Genomic DNA, 20445 nt, shown 5'->3' with positions numbered 1-20445 from the left:
GCATCTCTGTGCAAGTATTTGTGTTTTGTTCCACAGTCTGATCCAGCACATTCCTGAGTTTTACAGAACTCCATTACACACTTATATATTCTTTCTTGAGAGCCCCATTTTGAAAAGTGCAGTAGAACCATGTGGAGTTAATGATGGTGGGAATCAGGGAAGGAACAGGGGTTTCTCAGGGACACATCTGAGCAAGACCTGCTGGCAGACTCAGAACCTGGCAAAACCGTGGTTTTGTTTTGAAATGATTCACAGCCTAAGCACTGGCAGTAGGAAAGTCAGAAAAGATATGTAATTAATTTACCAATTTTTTTCAGATCCTGGATGACAGAAAGCAGTGGTGGAAGGTTCAGAACAAAAGTGGCAGCACAGGCTTTGTGCCAAACAACATTTTGGACCCTCTGAGGAACACAGAAGGCGGTCAGGGATGGCCAGAGCCTGCCTACACCCGCACTATCCAGGTACTGTCCATGCTGGGAGCAAAACCTCCAATGGAAGTGTCAGTGTGTGCACAAAACATTTACATTTCTTGTAAAGGCTGAAGATGAGGTGAGGAGTCTTTGCTTTTTTTTTTTGCCAGGGTTGGGATTAAATCACAATATTTCTAGAGAGACAGTTTCTAGAGACAATATTTCTAGTTGGAACTCAGATGTTTATTAGTTCTTATCAATGCCACAGTCTCACAAACTCTTGAGTTCTACAGCACCTCATTCTAACAAACTAGAAATTGAGCCCTATCTCTCTCTACAAGGCTTTCTTAGGGATAAATTATCCAATTAAGAAATGACACCTAAATTATTTTCACTTTTAACTCAATAACCACCCACCTGTTCCCCGCAATGGGGACTTTTTTATCCAATTACACAAAACCTCCCAAACCCATGGAGAAGGAGAAGAAGGAAAATAGGAAGATGAAGAAGAAGGACCAGCCTCCACCCTAGAACCTCCATCTTCCTTTATAGATATTGCTGCATTCTAAACCCTTAAACTCCAAGTTTTCCACCCTGTGATATCACACACTTCTATTCAAATTCCCAGTGTTATCCATAAATTTTGGAAGCTTTCTCCACAACCTCAGGTCAAATGCAGTGCTCTCCTGGGGGTCAGTGTCTGTCAGCACAGAAAGTCTGAAATTCTCAGCAGCCAGGGTTCAACAGTGATGTCTGTATTTCACAGAGAATACAGTTGATAGAGATACAGCAAAAATGTTTTACCTCGGGTTTTTTTTTTACCTCCTTATTTGCTTAGAGGTGGTAACTTCAGTCCTAGTGGATGTGTATGCATTTATTTTAATTGCAAATATCCTTTGTGAATTGATAGCTGTTGATGCCAAAGAAGGAGTTTGAATTATTTAAGGTAGGGTCATCTTTGTTTTTCCTAGAAGAGTGAGCTCCAGCTTTTCTTTATTTTCTGTCTTTGTGTGTCTCTATCCCAGTCCTGAATTTATTTAATTATTGTAATTTTGGAGTCATAAAAAGGAGGTATATTTTCTTTTGAATTCAAAAAGCAGGTATTTTTCAATTACTATGTCTGTGCATCAATAGCACACTATTATCCTGACCTCATTTTAATTTTCTTTCTTTCATGTAGTGGTGTGGAACTAATATTTTGTTGCTGTTATTTCTTTTATATGTTGAACAGAATTAGAGAGAATTACTTAAAAAATAATTCTTACATCAGCACAATTATCCACCCAAGTAAGGATATACAGGATAAAGTTGTAATATGTATTTTTAGACAAAAGTTAAGGGGTTAGAGGCTGCTAAAAGAAGTTGTTCTATTTTCCAAGACCTCTTTCTTTCCTCTTTTTTTTTTTCTAATGATCTTGAAGGTTTAGGCAAACAAGTTTGAATTAAGCAGAAATTCCAGGCCTGCCTCTAAATCAGAATTTTATACCAAACTTCTGTTGAAGCTTGAAGTTTAATAATTTAATCTAATCTAATTTGTTGTGTCTGCACCTCCCAGCTGATGACTGAAAACCAAGAAATGCCACAATGTTTTGCAAAACAATGTAGTAGACCTGCCTTGATCTTGGTGGGCTTGAATCAGACCATTTCTGAGCTTTCCTGTCCCAAATTGTTTGCCTGTAACATCTTGGCTCATTCTGCATTGCTTGTGGATTTGCCTGTCTGTGAAGTGAAGCATGCATCCAGAGTGCTTTTCAAATCCTGATTTAAAGATCTGGCTTGTTTTTTTTTTTTTCCCCTTTTTTTTTTTTCTTCCTGTGCATGTTATTTTGTGTGTTTGGAATTTGCCACCAAGTCCTGAGCAGGCTGAGTAAGTTTTGAGTAGATGTTCTCACATTATTCTTCTGTAATGCACTGCAGGGTTTGAAGTTTCTGTTTGAAATAATGACAAGATATGGCATATAATAAAATAATCATTTCCACAAAGCATTCTCCATGGACCAATGAAAATTAGGGTCAGGGAACACCATTTAAGATAAGTTTGTTACTTTGCCCTCTGGCAGGTTATTCTACAGCTTGATCATATTCAAATGTGAGCTTGAATTACTGTGAAATTATTTATGAATATAATGAATTGCACAGGATAAATGAAGTCTTTACCAAGCCATGTCAGTAATGCTGTTTAAACTTGGCAGTGATTATTATAATTTTAGCACTCCTGAGCACTCTCATTTGTCTGTTTTCCTGTGATGGACACATGGTTCATTTGGGAAGTGTTTGCATAAAGCCATTTATTTTCCCAACAGCACTATGAGACATTGCTGCTGTTTTCAGAGAGAACTGATTTAATACTTAAATAAATCAATGCCTTGCCCAAAATCAGACAGGAGAATTTGTGGGAAGAGCAGGAAATCAAGGTGGTTCCTATCAGCACTTTTGCCAGACCCTGAACAGGAGCAGTGCCTGGTGCTGTGCAGCTTTTGCTGCTCTCCCAAGTAATTTTCAGCTTTTAAAAAGCTACTTTCACAGTGGCCTGGCTGCTGTGGCCAGCTGCAGATAAGTGTCATGAGCAAGGGCAGTGTGTTCCTTTACAGACTAAAAACCTCACCAAAGGGTGTTCACAGACTGTTAGGAAGAATCAAGGATTCCATTGAAAAAGAGGATTTTTTCACTTGATTGTGCTACAGACACCCCTTCTCTGAGAGATGGATACCTCATTATCACAGTTCTTCTCAGAGCTGCAAAGGTTTTTTTTTGCTCTAACTCTTTCCCCCTTCCTAGTGACCTCTAAGGCCACACATTACTTTCAATCCTGATTTTTCACTCAATTGCTTTCAGGATCCAGGTATCAAAAAGTCACTTGAGAGCACTGAGGTGATACTTGCAGGACATTGCCAGCAATACCCCAGTTATTTAATTATCTTTGTGAGTCAGAGGTTGTAACACTGTTTGTCTTCTGATCAGTTGAATTAGTTCCAGGAAAAATATTTTTGCTTGTTTGGTACTCTTGTACTTTTAGGAGAGCATTTTGCTAAATTCTTCTATTTTCTACTATTCGTAATTATTGGTTATCAGAGTTTTCTGGGGTGTTACTCATTTAATCTGTTAATTTTATTGTATAATAATACAATAAAACATTATTATTATTATTATTATTATTATTATTATTATTATTATTATTATTATTATTATTATTATTATTATTATTATTATTATTATTACTATTACTATTACTATTATTACTATTATTATTAAATTGTATAATAATAATTTACCCATCACTGGTATTTCACTATCCTATTATATATGAGCATAAAGGGTTTCCCATGCACTCTGATTTCTTATTTTGTAAAAGTATTGCTGGTGAACCTATGAAATAACTCATCATAGTATTTCCTATTTTCTGTGCATTTTATTAACTTTCTTTTAACGCTCTTGAAAATGAAGTTTGAGGAACATAATTAGGATAGAATTGTGTATCTTGGTGGGCATGTTAATTAATCTCCTGACACCCTTTTGAAGGTGAGACAGTTATATTATCAGTGATGTGTACAAAATCCTTTAGGCAGAGAGTAAATGTTTAATAAGGTGGAGTTTTTCTTCTGTTTTTTTTTTTCTTCTTTTTTTTGTTCTTTTTCTTTTTTTTCTTTCAAAATGGGCACTAATCCTAGCTAATAACAATTTGAATAAGTAAATTCTGTCTAAATTTCCTGTCAATTCAGTAAAATCACAAATGTGGTATACCCTGCAAAGAACAGCTTAGGGATTTTAATGGGATTTTAGTGGGCAGCTGTTTGCATAATAGCTGAACCTACCAAAGTAAACGCTGGCAAAAGACCCTGCTTGAAATTTCCTCTCCCAGTCTTGGGTAGCACACTGGCCCTTTTGGCTGAAGATGAGTGGTTGGTTCTCTCTTGTCCCTTCAGTGGAGTCCCAGGACAGGATCCAAACCTCAGAGCTGTTGACAAAGCTGAGGCTGAATGCTCTGCAGCCCTCTTGGTGGGCTGGTGTCACTGTGCAAACAGGAATGTGGCACTGAAACCTTCAGAAAGAGAGTAAACTGAAAGCTCTGTGTCTGCGTTAACCTAATGAGAACATTTCCCACTGGTTTTGGATGTTTCCAATGCCTCTTTGTCTTTTTTTCCCATAGTTTGAATATATATATTCCCTTTTTTTAATGCCAAAATATATCTGAAAATGTGTTGTTCCCACTCTTTTACACTGATCAAGAATTAGGGTTGGAACCATTAGCATTTTTACTCAAACCTTAGAAGAATTATTTTTGTTCATTAAAAATAGATTGAATCATACTCAATCTTGGTTTTTCACCAGATGCAGCCTGTAGCATGTTGCAAACAGCTTTGGGACTTAATTTTTTCCCTGTAAAAACAAATATTTTTCTGGCAAGAAATAAGAAAACAAAATTTAGTCCCAGTAAGCTTTTATGATATATCCAGATTTTTAATGAGTGTGTGTGTGTACCATCACCATTCCAAACAGTTTAAATTTGTTCCAGTTTATGTGAATTGAGGTGATCAGAGGGATGAAACACCTTCCTATGAGGAAAGGCTGAGAGAGGTGGGATCTTTCAGCTCTGGGGAGACTTTCCAAAGGCCCCTAAAGGGGGCCAGCAAGAGAGCTGGAGAGGGACTTTTACAAGGGCATGGAGTGACAGTCCAGGGGGCAATGGCTTTAATTTTAACGAGGAAAGGTTTAGATTGGATATTGGGAAGAAATTCTTTACTGTGGGGGTGGTGAGGCCCTGGCACAGGTTGCCCAGAGAAGTTTTGGATGCTCCATCCCTGGAAGTGTGTAAGGCCAGGTTGGATGGGTGTTTGAGCAATCTGGGATAATGGAAGGTGTCCCTGCCCATGGCAGGGGGTTGGGATTAGATGGAATCATCAGGTCTCTCCCAACCCAAACCCTTCTGTGAGCAGCACCTTTATCTCATTTGCTGAGCTAGGCAACATTTCTTGAGCTAGAAAAATGAAGCACTTTTTTAATAACTGCTGTGACTTAAATCTTATTTTTCTCCAGTTACAAGTGTTCTTTACATTCACCTGACAATCTTGACTCCTTTGGCACTCTTTTCCTTGGCTTTTGTTTTCTATTAAGCCTGTTTCTGTCTGGGTTGGTGCAGTGAAAAGAGCTGATTGCTTATATGGCATCAGATGTGTATGTTTTGTAGCCAGCACTCTGTTCCCTATTCAAAATAAGAATATTAGAATATTCTTATTCTTACATGTTGTTAGAACTATTCATTTCCTAGTGATTAAGAAGAGGTAATTACTAGGACTGATGTTTCTTTAGTTTAAATTGCTAATGTGTATGAAATTTCAGGAGTGATGTGTGAGACAGTTACTTTTCACCTTTCTAACAATACTGTTTGATGTGATTTACTCCATTTTCCACACAGCAATTACTGGGAGAGCTTTCAGAGGTAACTGAATTACTCTTCTGATATTGAATCTCAAAATTTCCCCTCTTGGACTATGTAGTCACCAAATTCCATAGTGCATGCTTCTTTTTATAGCAGTGAATAGAAGTGATGGGATGAATGTGTGGATGTCCTCAAAAGATCTGAAGTTAAAAAAAGAAGTGTTAAAAAAAGAAGCATTAAATTGGATTCAAATGTATAATTGGTTTTTGGGCACTGTTTAGCAAAATGCAAAGTGTATTTTAATGTAGTTGCATTTGCAAATTTAGAGTTTGAGTGACGCTTCCAGATTAATTTTTGTTTTCACTGCAGCAAGTTGTTTTGATGAGGCTGATGATTGCAGTACAACATGTTTTTGCAGCTTCTCCAGTAACATCCATTGAAAGTTACATGGAGTTTTTAGCTCTCTTTTTCTGCATTATGATTGTGGCAGTGTGCAGTGATGTCTTGGCTTGTAACAAATCCTCTCTATCATGAAAAAGTTTTACTTTTTCTTTGTGTTTTTTTAAGAAGGTCAAAACACACATGAAAATGTACATTTTGGCGATAACAGTCTAGTAATTGGAATCTGTCAAGAAGATAAAAGGATATGAATATCATTGGAACCTTTTAGTAGCTGTGAAAGTTTAAAATTCTTTGACAAGATTTTGAGTTTATCACAGTACATTTATATATAATAAATTATGGTATATTTGCTGTGCACCTAGTGAGGAACTGTGAACAAGATAAAAGGATATGAATATCATTGGAACCTTTTAGTAGCTGTGAAATTTTTAAATTCTTTGTCAAGATTTTGAGTCTACACAGTACACCTCTATATAATAAATTATGGTATATTTGCTACACACCTAGTGGGGCACCCTCTTTCCACCAAAGGGCAAGTTTCATACATACATTTATTCTGCTTGTTCACTTTTATATTATGCATTTCACTTTCCTTGTCATTTGACAATTAAAGAAGCGTTCATTTCCTTAACATTGTAGCATTAAAATACAGAAAAGTCATTCATGATTTTTTTTTTAATCTCCCCACATTGCATAAAGCAGTTAAGTTGTTCAAAGGAGGCCTTGAACAGCTAAATGCTGAGATAGAAACAAATGAACAAACAAAAGACTTTAATGGGAGATGTTTTGCAGGGATATATGCTTGATTTATTAGCTGACTATTATGGTTTAAGGGAAAAATCATCCAAGGAAAGTAAGGCTCCTTTCTCAGGCTTAATTGATTGGCTGGAGAAGCTGATGGGATAAATTTTCTGCTGGTGTAAATCAGTATTACTGAAATGGTTAACACTCACTAATAAATCCTTGTCCATCAGCTGGACTTCTCTGAGCTGGGGATTCCTGTACAAGGGCACTTGCTGACATTTAAGGAAAGTTTGATTGTTGTCAGGGCAGTGATCTGCTGCTCAAATTCTAACATAAGGCTCCTACAAATATTTCCCTGCTTGATCTGCTGTAAAACCCTCTGCCTCCAAGGGAATTGGGAAAGGTATTTCAGGAAGGAGCAATGAATCTGGAGAATGCATTCATCTCTCTTCATACCAAAGTAAGCAGATTCTCATGACTACGAGATGAGGCATCTCTATTGAGCAAACAAACCTGAATATTGAACCTTCAAGCTGTGTTAGTCCAAAATTGTGGAGAGGGAACACTGTTAAACAGTGAGATATGGAGCTTGAACTGCCTGAGAGAAAGGGGTAGCATAGGTGGCTTATGGATTTGTCTGTCTTTATGATTGCTCTGGGAAAATAGAGCAGTCTTTTCTTACATAACTGGTCCCATTCTAAAGGCAAAGAAGAAATAACTTCCCAAGTTTTTCTTGAGACACCTGCTAGTTAGTTATTAGCAGCATGATAGCTTACATGTTGTTAGAAGGTGCATGACATGGGGGAGAAAGAAATGACAGCCCTGTTCCAAGAATTGTGCGGTCTGGGGCTTGTTTTTAAATCAGATTATTGCCTTGAGATGGCTTGTAGTGATCATGTCAATAGCTGAAAAGGCATAGATGAATGGATGGGAGGAGCAGGAACCTCTTAAATGCTGTCTGCAGTTCAAGAAACAATGTACTTTGCTATCCCCAGTGACATTTATAAGTTAAAACATTAGTTGAGTTTAGGTGTGGCTGGACGTGTTCATTGTTCAGGTTTTTTTTTTTTTAAATAACATCTCTGAAATATACATTTTTACACTTATAAAATTCAATAAGTCAAAAGTTTTAAAAGCTTTAAAAAAGTGCCAGTTAACAGAAGTTGAGATTTAAAAACTATCTCATTGATAGAATTCATCTCCTTGAAAGAAAGAAACATGTTTCAGAGGATTTCCTTGCTGTGAGTGTTGCATCCAGCAGAGAAGCTTGTTACTGTGATATTTTCTGAAAAATCCCTTTGTCAGGATTTCTTCTCCTGGGAAGATGAGAAGCCTCGGGTTCTCCATGTTTTGCTCCTCTGGAATGTGGTCTGTAGATTGCTTATCCAAACATGTGAATTTGTTTTAATTAATAGCCAATCACAGCCAGCTGTGTTGGACTCTCTGAGTCAGTCACGGGTTTTCGTTATCATTCCTTTCTAGCCTTCTGACGTATCTTTTCTCTATTCTTTTTAGTATAGTTTTAGTATAGCATTTTCTTTTAATATAATAGCATAAATTAATAAATCAGCCTTCTGAGAACACAGAGTCAAATTCTCATCTCTCACCTTGTCCCGAGGACCTCACAACACAACAGAAACCGATGCCAAACTTTGATGCCAGATCAACTTCTGGCAAAATTTGGAATGATACGTGGCAAGTGAGATGCCTTAGTGGAATAAAAGGCACTATTTGGTGCAAAATCTGGGTTTGTCTGACGTGTTGCCCAAATGTTGTTTCCTGACTGAGCCTCTCTGCCTCCCGCAGAAGCAAAGGACGGACTATGTCGCGAAGCAGCCCGAGCCGACTCCCGCCACGCCCTCGCCGCCCCCTACGCCCGCTCCTGTCCCCGTGCCTGTCCCTGTGCCTGTCCCCCTGCCCCCCAGTGCCCCGGCTCCCATCCCAGTGCCCGTGCCCAAGGCGCCGGCCGCCGTCAGCCGCCAGAGCAGCACCTCCAGCGACAGCGGCAGCAGCGTGGCCCGCGACACGCAACGGCAGAAGCAGATCCCTGTGGATCGTAAGTGTGCCCTAAGATGCAAGATAAAAGGCTTTCCTCCCCTTTCTGTGTGCTTGGCTTAATCCTGAAGTCCCCTAAAGTTGTGTTTCCGATGAATCTTGGTGGAAAAATTTGGTTTTAACCTTATGTTTAAAACATGGGTTTGCTATAGATGTGTTCTGACCCTCGTCATAATTACTATAATGGTAATTAGGGAAAAACACTTTATACTTGTCCCATTCTAAATCACAGAATTCCCTGAATGACCAGGTTGAAAGAGACCTTCAAGACCTTTAAGATCATTGAGTGCAACCCATGCCCAAACACCACCTCAACTAAACCGTGGCACCGAGTGCCACCCTCATTATAATTACCATAATGGCAATTAGGGAAAAACACTTTATACTTGTCCCATCCTAAATCACAGAATTTCCAGAATGACCAGGTTGGAAGAGACCTTTAAGATCATTGAGTACAACCCAGCCCCAACACCTCAACTTGACCATGGCACCCAGTGCCACATCCAGGCTTTGTTAAACACATCCAGGGATGGTGACTCCACCACCTCCCTGGGCAGAACCATTCCAGAACTTTATCACTCTTTCCATGAAAAAATTTTTTCTAACATCTAACCCAAATTTCCCATGTCTGGGATCTCTAGTCAGTGTTTTTAACACTGGAATGCCCATGCTGTTATGCTGGCTAATGCAGCTTTTCCACCTGAACTCGCTGCCACATTACAATCTAAATTGCTTGTAAAATCAGTTACGTTGTTTTCACACTTCAATTAATGATCATCCATATTTCTAGGTCGTTTGCACCATTCTGAAACATGTATTCAGGGCTTCAAGAACACTTGTAGGTCTGGCTGATACACAGGAACCACGTTGTAATAGTTTTGTAGAGTTACTTTATAGCTGGGGCACCCTGGCTTGGTAAAAGCAGCAGCAACTGGCAGGCCATGGAGCTGACTTTGGTGTCCTTGTCCCAGGAGGACACAGGAACATATTCCATACCTCCATAGCTGGAAAAACTTGGGAATGTGCATCCAACAGTGTGTGGCTTCCTTGAGAAGTTCTGATTAAGGCCACCTTATAAATATGCCAATTGAGGCATGCTGAGGCTGCTAACTGGTATTGACTGAAAAGGAGGTAGCATTAGAAAAGCTTGTTTAGTCAGTAATTTCTGTCCTAAATGCACTTTAGGCAGTGTGATTGCTTGGCTTAGAAATAACTGAAACATGTAGGCAAGCATTTGCTACAGCTTTTAAAGTAATAGCTGTAAAAATAATGAGCTTTTTGTAGTGCAAGAGCTGACAGCTTTTCATACTCACTGCCTTACCAGCAAATCCTGCTTCCACCTAAGGCCAGGAACTGGCACTGAGCATAATCCTTTCTGGGGAAGGGCTTCTTTGCCCCCTGTCCCCAGTGGATGGGAATAATCCTGTGGTGGTGTCTGTGGTGACATTGCCTGGTGGAGGACAAGCTCCTGCCTAAGCTCTGAGCTCAGGAAGGCTCTGGGAACATTTCCTTATATTCACCTAATGGACTGTCTGGCTGGAAATCATAACTGGAGACCAGCTTGCCTGGAGGAACAGGCTTCACTGCTGCTTCCCAAAGAAAGAGTTACTTAAATAAAAGCAGACAAATAATCACTTACAAAAGATGTGGAAAGTGAGGGTGATTTCCCCCACACACATGCACAAAAACGATAATTTTATTTCTGTGGAAGTACTTTGTCATAGCATGGCTGTGTCCTTGAATCCACCATGGCCCTCTCTAGCCATTCTAGATGGAAAATGAGAAGACCATCCTGGCTTCAGGTACAGGGCGTGTGTGAAGTGTGAAGAGTTACTGTAGAGGCTGTGGGTCACACACAGGAGATCCTGCTCACCCAAGCCCAGTTAATGAGTTTCAGGCACCTCAAAACCCACACAGAATAGGTTCCTCTGCAAAGGTGGTGGGAAACCTGCTGGCCAAGTACCCACCTGAACCCTGCAGAGAACACTGCAGAACCTGCCCCACACCCTGCTTATTTCTGATAACACATCTAACAAAGGGAAGGATCTCTTACCTAACAGCTAAATATTTGTCTCTTGATACAGTCTTGGTCTAGATTAAGCATAAGTCTTTCAAAATCTGTGTAAATAGAAGGAAGATAGCAATGTTCTGTGTCTCTTCCTGCTTGGGAAAACAGCGGGTGCAAGATTTGATAACACTGCCTGAAGGTTTTCCTTGTATAACCCCTGTCAGATTTGCACAAATCACTGAGCTTGTTTCACTGGGCTTCTGACTCACACTCAGAGTGGGCAGAGAGTAGAAAACCCTACACAACAGGGCCTGAATGCCTCAAATATTATAGTAGAGATACTTTTTTCCACTTTCAACCTGAGGCTATTTTGTAAAAGAAAAAAGGAAATGGTTAAACCAACATTTTTTCTCTTTGTGCTCTGGTGATTAAAGAAATAATCCTAGAGGCCTAGGTAAAGCTTGTTTTTATTTGTTTAACTGGCTAGAGATATTGATCCCTGGAGAGGGTTTTGAGAGAACCCCTGGAGAGGTTTTGAGAGAATTTAAAAGGAAAGTAGAAAAGGCAAAAATGTTTCTATCTTACAGGTTTTTTTTTTTTTCATATTGAAGTTGAGTTGTTTTCATCTGTTCCTATCAGTGTAATGGGAGAAAAGGAATAGGTTTTGCCATCTGAGTGCATTGAGAGGGTGGTGTAGTTACTCTTTGTGTATCAAAGTGAGAAGGTTGAATAAAGATCACTAAAAATATCTTGGCAAGGAAATCCTGAGAATTTTTGAGATAATTGGAGTTGTTTGTCAGAGGATTTTTATACTTGTTCCAATGTTATGGCACAGAGAGTTTAACTGTGAAATCAGTATCTTCTATGAACCCAAAAGGTTATTTATACCTTATTGAATTCTACCTATTTTTGTGAAGTTATCCACAGAAATTTTTATAGTAATTTAAAACAATTCTCACTGTCATTATAATTGATCTTGTTGAAATGACTGAAAAGCATTTCAGTTTGTTGCCTGCTAATGAACAGCAAATGGGTTCTGGGGGATAATGAATTCTTACAGTTTTGTTTAAAATGAAAAAATAAATAAGCAAATCTTGCCCAGTTTTTGAGTCTTTGGTGAGAGCAACTACCCCTTGTTTTTAGTATTCCTTTTTTAATGCAAAGTGTGACAATGTTTCAGCAAAGCAGCCACTCCAGGCTTGGAGTGAATTCACATTTCTCAAAACCCTGTCAAAAATTGCTACATTAGCTCATTAGATATAAGTTGATATATGTCAGCAGCTGTGAAAATCTTTTGCCTATTTTGATTTGCACTAAAAAGTTGAACTTTCAACTAAAGAACTGTTTGTGGAAAGTACTACCTTCCCACAGTGTGAGCAATCTTACAACCTTCCTCATTATTTTCTTGTTTTCATTTTTAAACCCTCAGTTCTGTTTGAAAAAAAAAGCAGACTATGACAATTGAATAACCCTCCATTCCCATTTTATTCTACATCTTGGGTGCTGTCACACTGCTCTGCACCTCTCTGTGACATCCAGTCATTTCTCCTCTCTGGGGTCTTAGTTGAATTCTGTCTGGGTTTTTTTGTTTTGTTTATTTTTGCTTTGTTTTGCAAAGGGAGGATTGGGAATATTGAAATATTCCATGGGGGGAAAAGAGAGTAATAATTCAATCAGATCTAATGAATGAATTTAAAAAAAAAGTTGACGATTTAAAGTGACATAAAAGAAAATACTTGGCTTTGAAAAACAGAATAATTTCTATGAGATGTCTGTCTCTCTAGGCAGGAAATCCCAGATGGAGGAAGTGCAGGATGAACTTGTGCACAGGCTCACCATCGGCCGGAGCGCTGCCCAGAGGAAATTCCACGTGCCTCGGCCAAACATCCCCGTGGTGAACATCACCTACGACTCCTCCCCTGAGGATGTCAAAGCCTGGCTGCAGTCCAAAGGATTCAACCCTGTGTAAGTCCCAGGGCAAGTGCAGCAAAACTTCTTGAAATATAAAAGGAATTGTTTTCCTGTCAGGATGTGGTGCAACCACTTGTTAAAATCAGGCAGCCTCCTGAAAATCAAGATGATTTCTTGGTCGAGAGATGTCAGTTGCACTCTTAGAAAAATTGATTTGTTTTTACACACACACATATATATATATATATATATATATATATATATATATATATATATGTGCATATACACATACATATATGTATATATATAAATATATATGCATATATACATATATATGTACACATAGATACATATATATACACGTATATATACGCATATATACATCTATTTATACGCATATGTATGCATCTATATATACATATATATACATCTATATATGCATATATAAGCATATATATTCATCAAGAAACATATATTTTACATGCATATATATACATATACACATAAATATATACATATACACATACATATAAGTATATATAGACATATATATGTATATATACTATTTATGTACACATATATACATATACATATATATATACACATATATACACATCTTTTTATACACATACATATGCATCTATATATACACATATATACATCTATATATACATATATAAACATATATATTAATCTAGAAACATATCTTTTACATGCATATATATACATATACACATACATATATGTATATATAGGCATATATATATACATGCATATGTACACATAGATATGCACATATATATACATCTGTTTATACACATATATGCATCTTGTATACACACATATTTACATATATAAACATATATATTTATCTATAAACACATACATATTCATCTATAGATATACATATATATGTGTGTGTATAAGTGCACCTAATACATATATAAAAATATATGTCAGTGTGGTTACAGAGCTACAGAACATCTCTCTATTTTATATGTATAGATTCTGTATATAGTATATATATTTTAGCCTCTACAAGAGATCTGCTTATACACCCAATTGACTTCAGTAGTCCTGCTGCACCAAGTTTGCTCTGAATTTAGCAGCCCTAGCCAACGCAATGTGGGATGGAGACAACCTTGGCCAGTGTGGTTTTGCTGATTTCCTGTTTGCTCCCTTGCTGTGTCCCAGGACTGTGAACAGCCTCGGCGTGCTGACAGGAGCTCAGCTTTTCTCCCTCAATAAAGAGGAACTGAGGACTGTCTGCCCAGAAGGGTCAAGAGTCTACAACCAAATTACGGTACAGAAATCTGCCTTGGAGGTATGGACAATTCTTCTCACCTAATCTGTAGAATTAAATAACTCCTTCTGTGAGGCAGGTGGATTTTTCTTAGTTCCCATCACGTTGATAAACATTCTTTTCACCTGAGTTATTTGGTACTAATTCATTGGGACAGCATTCATCAAAACACCATTTTGAAGGGGTCCAAAAACATTAGAAATAGCACTCAGGTTTAAGATGTTTTGTCGTGTAACGGGAGTGCAAGACAAAATCAGCCAAAAAAAGCTTTGGGGAAAACAATAAGGGAGTAAAATGCCCCTTTTCCTGCTTCTTGCTTTGTCTGGTGCTTGGACAAACACATACTCCTGACAATTTTGGTGGTGATAAGTGAGTTTGGCTTTATCTTTGTACAGGAGACTTGATTTATAGGGTGTGAGAAATTGGTAGGGTGAGCCCACTGCTGTTTGCCTTTCAGGTCAAACACTGGGGCACTTGCACTGAAGGGAAAACACACTGGACAGACACACTAGCAGAATTTCTGAGCCAAGGATCAAGTACTTCTTGCTCTGCAGCACTTTGCTTTAAGAAAAAATGTTTTATCTCCTAAACACCTTAAGCTTGTATCCAGAGCTGTGCTAAGGGCAATTTTTGCCAATTTTAAACCAGTAAAATTGAAGATGCTACTTTTTTTTTTTTAACTTGTGGAGAGTGGAGAAATGATCTAGATGTGAGATCAACCCAACAGAGAAGTTATATTCTCCACATCCTCTTCAGAAGAAAATCTTGAAGAGGTTTAAAATATTTTCCTCTCCTTAAACTGAGAGTGTCTCACTTAAACGATTTTAAGCATTAGCTACCAGGAATACTTTTAAAGACAGGCTTATGATGGTGCATATTTTACACTTTTTACATGATCAGGTATCAGAGTGCATAATTTTCTAACACTGTCAAAATTGCTTTATTCCCTTCTTCAGGCCCTATTTTCCAGTTAAAGGAAAGGAGAAATATTTCACCTTTACTCTTAGGAATAGAAGTCACTACAGTCCAGGGCAATCCATCATTTCCTAGTGAAGATATATTTGTATTCTTCAACTTTTTGCATGTCAGTCATCTTATTTCAGTGTCCTGAGATGAAAGTACTTTTGCAGTGGAATTTGGTCTGAAAACTAGAAATGCACTGGATTGGTCTTTTCCCCTCCATGCTGTTACTCTGCTTGCTCCAGTTAGGCCTCACTCTGCAGGAAACTCAAAACTCCAAACTTGTCTAATAAATGCCCTACAAGAGTTAATTAGCAGCTACTCAGAGTCTAACAAGGTCATTGGTTTTTTTTTTTTGTTGGGGAAAAGGTAATTGAAATATTTATTTCTGTCTTGGTTATTTGAGGTTGAATTTCAGAATTTATGCAATTCCTGATGGCTTTAGCCTGTTTGCTGAATTATGTCATCAAAGGAAGTTGCACCATCTTTTCTCTCCCTATAATATTATAATATAATGCATTTCAGGCTCATCAGTCCTGTTGTCATTGATGCTATCAGGAAGGCAAATTCTTTCAGCTTGGACTGCTCAGTTATTCTCAGAAAAATATTTGTACATGATCTCTGATGAAGTGCATTGTTGGGTATCTGCTGATGGGTTTTTTATGCATGAACTCAGTAATGGGTGCTGCACTTGTGTATCTGAAATCCAGAGGGCAAGGACAAGAAGAATTAAGACAAATCAATCTTCTCCCTCAATTTCAGAGTCCCTTCTAGGCTCCCTGCCTTGCCCTTCCACTCTGGGAGAGGAGAGCATTGGTATTTTAAGTAGGAGGAGCACTGTGGTTAATTTAGAAACTGTCTCATTCTTTGTGGCACCAGGTTCTGCATTTTAATGGATATAATGGGCTAAATTTATATGAAATTTTGTTAAATCATTAGGATGCATTTTCAGAGTTCACAATCAACTGCAGGATTTTCCCCTTAACAATCCTGGAATTTCTTTTATGAATTTCAAAACCAGTTTCTGCTTCCTTATTCAGAGGGTATTTTAGAAGCTGATTTTGAAGTTTTGGAGGTCATGTCATGGCCAGATAGTACAGTAGCTCTTGGTTTATAATCCCCTCGTTTTATTCATGCACACTTTGGGAAGTTCTGCTCTAGTGAATAGATGTCCTGGCCTTGCTAATAATTACATTTATGTTGAAAAAGCAATGTTGGCAGCTGGTTCAGCAGACCTAGTTTTCACTCTTAAAAGGTGAAATAAAGACTTGTCCTCACAATACTTCACTGTTGCTAATAATATAATATGGTCCAATTTCTATGAGTGTGCTCTAAATTTGAAATCTGTGTTTCTGAGCTGCAAATGCCTCATGGTGAATTCTGTGAGAGCTTGAGACTGAATCCTTACTTAGATCTTGCCTGTGCAATCCCATGTGCATGTATGAGCTTTTAAACCCATCAAGGATTTATTTTCGGGTTTTTAATTTCTAAATATTATTGCCCCAATTTTTAAGTGTGGAATCCTAACAAACTCATTGAGCTTTAACTCTGCTTTTACTGAAGCCATATTTTATGAATCCCCTAAATATCCAACACTTCCAGGACCTTCTGTGGGAATTAAAGATGCTCAGCAATGATGAAATATGCTTTTAATAGTCTGCAGATTATTTTCTGGTCTATATTTAAGGATAGTGTAAATACTTTCCTATTGGAGCTGCAAGCTGCAAACAAAGTAAATGCTGGCAGAGGAATTTCAGCACCTCTCAAACTCTTTGTTACAAATAAACTTGTCTTTTGTTTATAGGCTAGCAGTGGTAGTTCAGAACTGCAAGAAATTATGAGAAGACGACAAGAAAAAATCAGTGCAGCTGCCACAGATTCAGGTGTGGAGTCCTTTGATGAAGGAAGCAGCCACTAAATGTGTTTCCTCTTTTCTTTAATTCCATTGTCCATAGCATTAAACCATCCAGCTTTGCTTTAGAAAGCAGTGAAGGGGAATGTCTTAATGTATTGTAATCGTAGCCAACATAAAGAAAATTTACAGTAGTCTCCACAGAAGTACCTGCTGCTGGCTCCTCATCATGAGAAATGAACAGGTGAGAAACGCAGTGGAGATTCCTGACAGGTGAAAATATTGGTACATAATTCATTTACACCCAGAGATGAGTCTTGGCTTTATGGAATCAACATGACAGATAAATTGGAGCACGTCTTTGTTGGTGATTCATCTGAGGGAAGCTGAGCCAGCAATAAAAAAGCACTTGAACCCTTCAGTAATAATAAGATTCTGAATCCCATCTCTTGCTGTAGTGTGCAATTATGTCCTTTTTGGCTCAGTCTTTCTTGTCAGGCATTTGGCTGCAGGATGTTTACTTAAGTTGTCAACTCCAGCAAATGTGGAGGAAATGTTTAGGGAATGAACAGCAGCCCAACACAGACTGAATCTTTCCTGCATCACTCCCAAGATGTTTTATTACTAATGATGCTGTTTATAGCAAAATAATATTCTGTACATTGATTTTATCCGTATTTCACCTGTGATGAACTATAATATTGCACAAGAAAGAGTAACTAGAAAATAGTAACACAACCCAGCTCAAAGAGGTGATGAGATCTGCTGTAGCCATGCAACAACTCACAGTATATTTTTCTTTAAAACATAATTGCATTTTTTTGTCTGTAACTTAACCCATCAAGAAGAGCAGTGTATAATCTAGACTTCTCTGTGTGTTGATCCCAGATATCAGTTTTTCCTCATGCAAAAAGCCTTTGTAATTGCCTTTATAAATGTAATCTTTTGGAAAAATGGATTCCTGAAGGTAAAACAGGGGAAAAAAGAAAAGAGAAACATCCCTTACAGAAAATGTTATTTTTGGAGATGCAATGCTTTTTGTCACAAAATGTTCTGTTTCACATGGTCATGTGATTTTATATATAATATATGTATTATATATAATATATAATATCACTTAATTTAGACAAATTTAATCATCTAGTTTGATTAAGTTTCATAGTGCCTTTTTCACATGAATCAGCTTAAAGTCTGCAATAAACAGTATTTCTTGTCTGTTAAATTATTGTATCTTTGTGGCTACAAAGACAGTATTGAAATAAGAAAGTAATCTTGATTTTTGCCATTAGTTTGCTTTTCCTCTGCATACAAGGGAAAAAAAATCTATTCATTTTTTCACAAATGAAAAATTAAAATATTAATAAAGGTGTTAGTGCCATTTATTGTAAATGTCCTTGCAAATACTACTTCTGTGTGGTTGGTTGTGTGACCATATATGTTTTTACATTTGCTATATATTCTTTATGCCTGTCTGCATAAACATGGCCTTATTCAGAAAGGTCAAGAAGTGATAAATCCCATTACTTGTAAGTGCAGCAGGAGGAACCTTTTTAAAAGGTGTTTGAAACTCTAATTTAAAACTTAGAGTCACTGCCTTTTCTCATGGGAGGATGTTTGATTCTATAAAAAGCACTCTGGTGGTAACCAGCACCTCCATTCCCCTGATAATTACCAAAATATGAAGCCAATATTGATGTTTTCTGCTGGTTTTTATTTCAGCATTCAGCACATGGTTTGCTTTTGCCCAGAAAGAGGCACCAGCTCTGGGACATCTCAGAATTTGTGAAGTTTGGGACTCTGAGATGTTGGAGGGAGAACTCATATTTAACCTATGAGAGAAAAGAGGTCTCTTCATAACAGTTTGGAGGTTTCTTTGGAGCTGGGTGTCTGTGGAGCTGATGTTTAGAAAGTGCCAGACAAGTCTGGACGTGGCCAGTGTGCTCAGAGGAACCTTGGGAGATACTTGGGGGGAAAAGAGGAAACCTCTTCCACACACTGAATAAGCAGAACCATCTTGGGGTTGGTGGGTTGGTTTGTGTCTTTTTTTTCACAGTTTCTAAACTACTAATGAATTAACAACCAGGTGCTCCTTGAGTTGCATTTACCCTTTAAACTTTGCTGAACTAACCAACATGATTTCTGTGTTACAGTCTGGGAAATTTGAATGGTGTTGAGGCAAATATTTCCCCATTTGCTGGAATTTCCTTGGTGCTTTAAAGCACTGCAGGGAGCTTCACCCTTATGCTGCTGTGCAGTTTTTGACTTTTCATTTTGTTGGCAGTCATAAGAAATCAGAAGGAGATCTCATTTGGGATTCCTCAAATGAAAATGAAATGTTTTCTTCAAAATATTCCATGCTTAAAACGAAACTAGTAGTAAAATGCAGTGTTTCATTCAAAATGTTTTCTCTAGGATTTGAGCAGTATTTTTTCAATACTAATATTTAAGAAGGATGTGATATGTCTTTGAGAAGGAAAGAAAGCAGTTTTTTAAATGCCAAAATCAGTGCCTTATTAGACATTTGATAAGTGGGAGTAATTTACTATTTTTCTGCCATCAATCTGCCTTTTTAACTGGGTGGAGGGAGGGAGTTTTAGCAGCCTGTGTTCACTCAGCAGGTCTGTGCTTTCAAAGCACAAACCTTTCAACATCAGCAAGGCACTTCTTCCCACTTCTTCAGGCTGCTTGTTCCCTTGGGACACCATGGGGAGAGCAACCACTGTGAAACCACACAGAATTAATTCAGAAAGAACACTTGTAGCCAATATTATTGGGTGGAGCACTTTACTTACCATCCAGAAATTCAAATGTTAAATAGGGCTTTGCTCAGACAAACTGTGATCTGTGTGATTTTATACAAACTTTCATTGCTCCAAAGCATTGAACTGTATAAAAATTGATATTTTTTTGTTTGTTAGGTTTTTGTTTTGAGTGAGGTTGGGAAATAAGTGCATATATCCATGACTGATGTGTGCAGAAATAAATGGTTTATGAAGCAGTAGAGATGTCATATCAAAATTATAATGATAGTCTGAAATGTGCAGAGGTCTCAGTGTGTTCATCAGTGTTTGTGAACTTGAAATTTTGATAATTTAAGGGAACAAAGAATCCATGAATATCTGTAAGATGTAAATTCTTTCTAATTAGAAAACCTGTAAGTCACAGAATTTTTATTTTAATGTGGAAGTGAAGGCATTTTGAGTTTTCTGGTCATAGACAGAAGCAAGCTATAGGTAGAACACCAGACCTTGTTCAAGCAGGTATGACCACTGATTTTCCTCCATTTGAAGCATAAAGGATACACAATCATGCATGGGAACTCAACTTTCTGGCCAAATTACCCTTTCATAGGAGCCCAGTTTTTTCTACAATGTTGAGTCTGGTGTCTAAACCAGCCCTGTTTAAGGTTCTGATGGATCAAAA

General features: G+C 37.8%; 1 protein-coding gene across 2 annotated transcripts in view; it reads left to right on the top strand.

Annotated features, from left to right (window-relative positions):
* EPS8 (epidermal growth factor receptor pathway substrate 8) overlaps positions 1-18428 on the top strand; it is a 125213-nt gene extending 106785 nt beyond the window's left edge. For both annotated transcript variants that reach the window (XM_036401775.2, XM_054515006.1), the window contains 5 exons: positions 318-461; positions 8740-8989; positions 12781-12961; positions 14102-14231; positions 16975-18428. In XM_036401775.2, coding sequence (XP_036257668.1) covers positions 318-461; positions 8740-8989; positions 12781-12961; positions 14102-14231; positions 16975-17088 — 819 coding nt within the window. In that variant the 3' untranslated portion in view covers positions 17089-18428. The remainder of the gene's footprint in view (positions 1-317; positions 462-8739; positions 8990-12780; positions 12962-14101; positions 14232-16974) is intronic.
* Positions 18429-20445: the final 2017 nt, after the last annotated feature.

The sequence above is a fragment of the Molothrus ater genome, chromosome 5, assembly GCF_012460135.2.
Source record: "Molothrus ater isolate BHLD 08-10-18 breed brown headed cowbird chromosome 5, BPBGC_Mater_1.1, whole genome shotgun sequence".
In the NCBI taxonomy this organism is placed as follows: domain Eukaryota; kingdom Metazoa; phylum Chordata; class Aves; order Passeriformes; family Icteridae; genus Molothrus; species Molothrus ater.
This window is presented reverse-complemented; position numbering and strand designations above follow the sequence as displayed.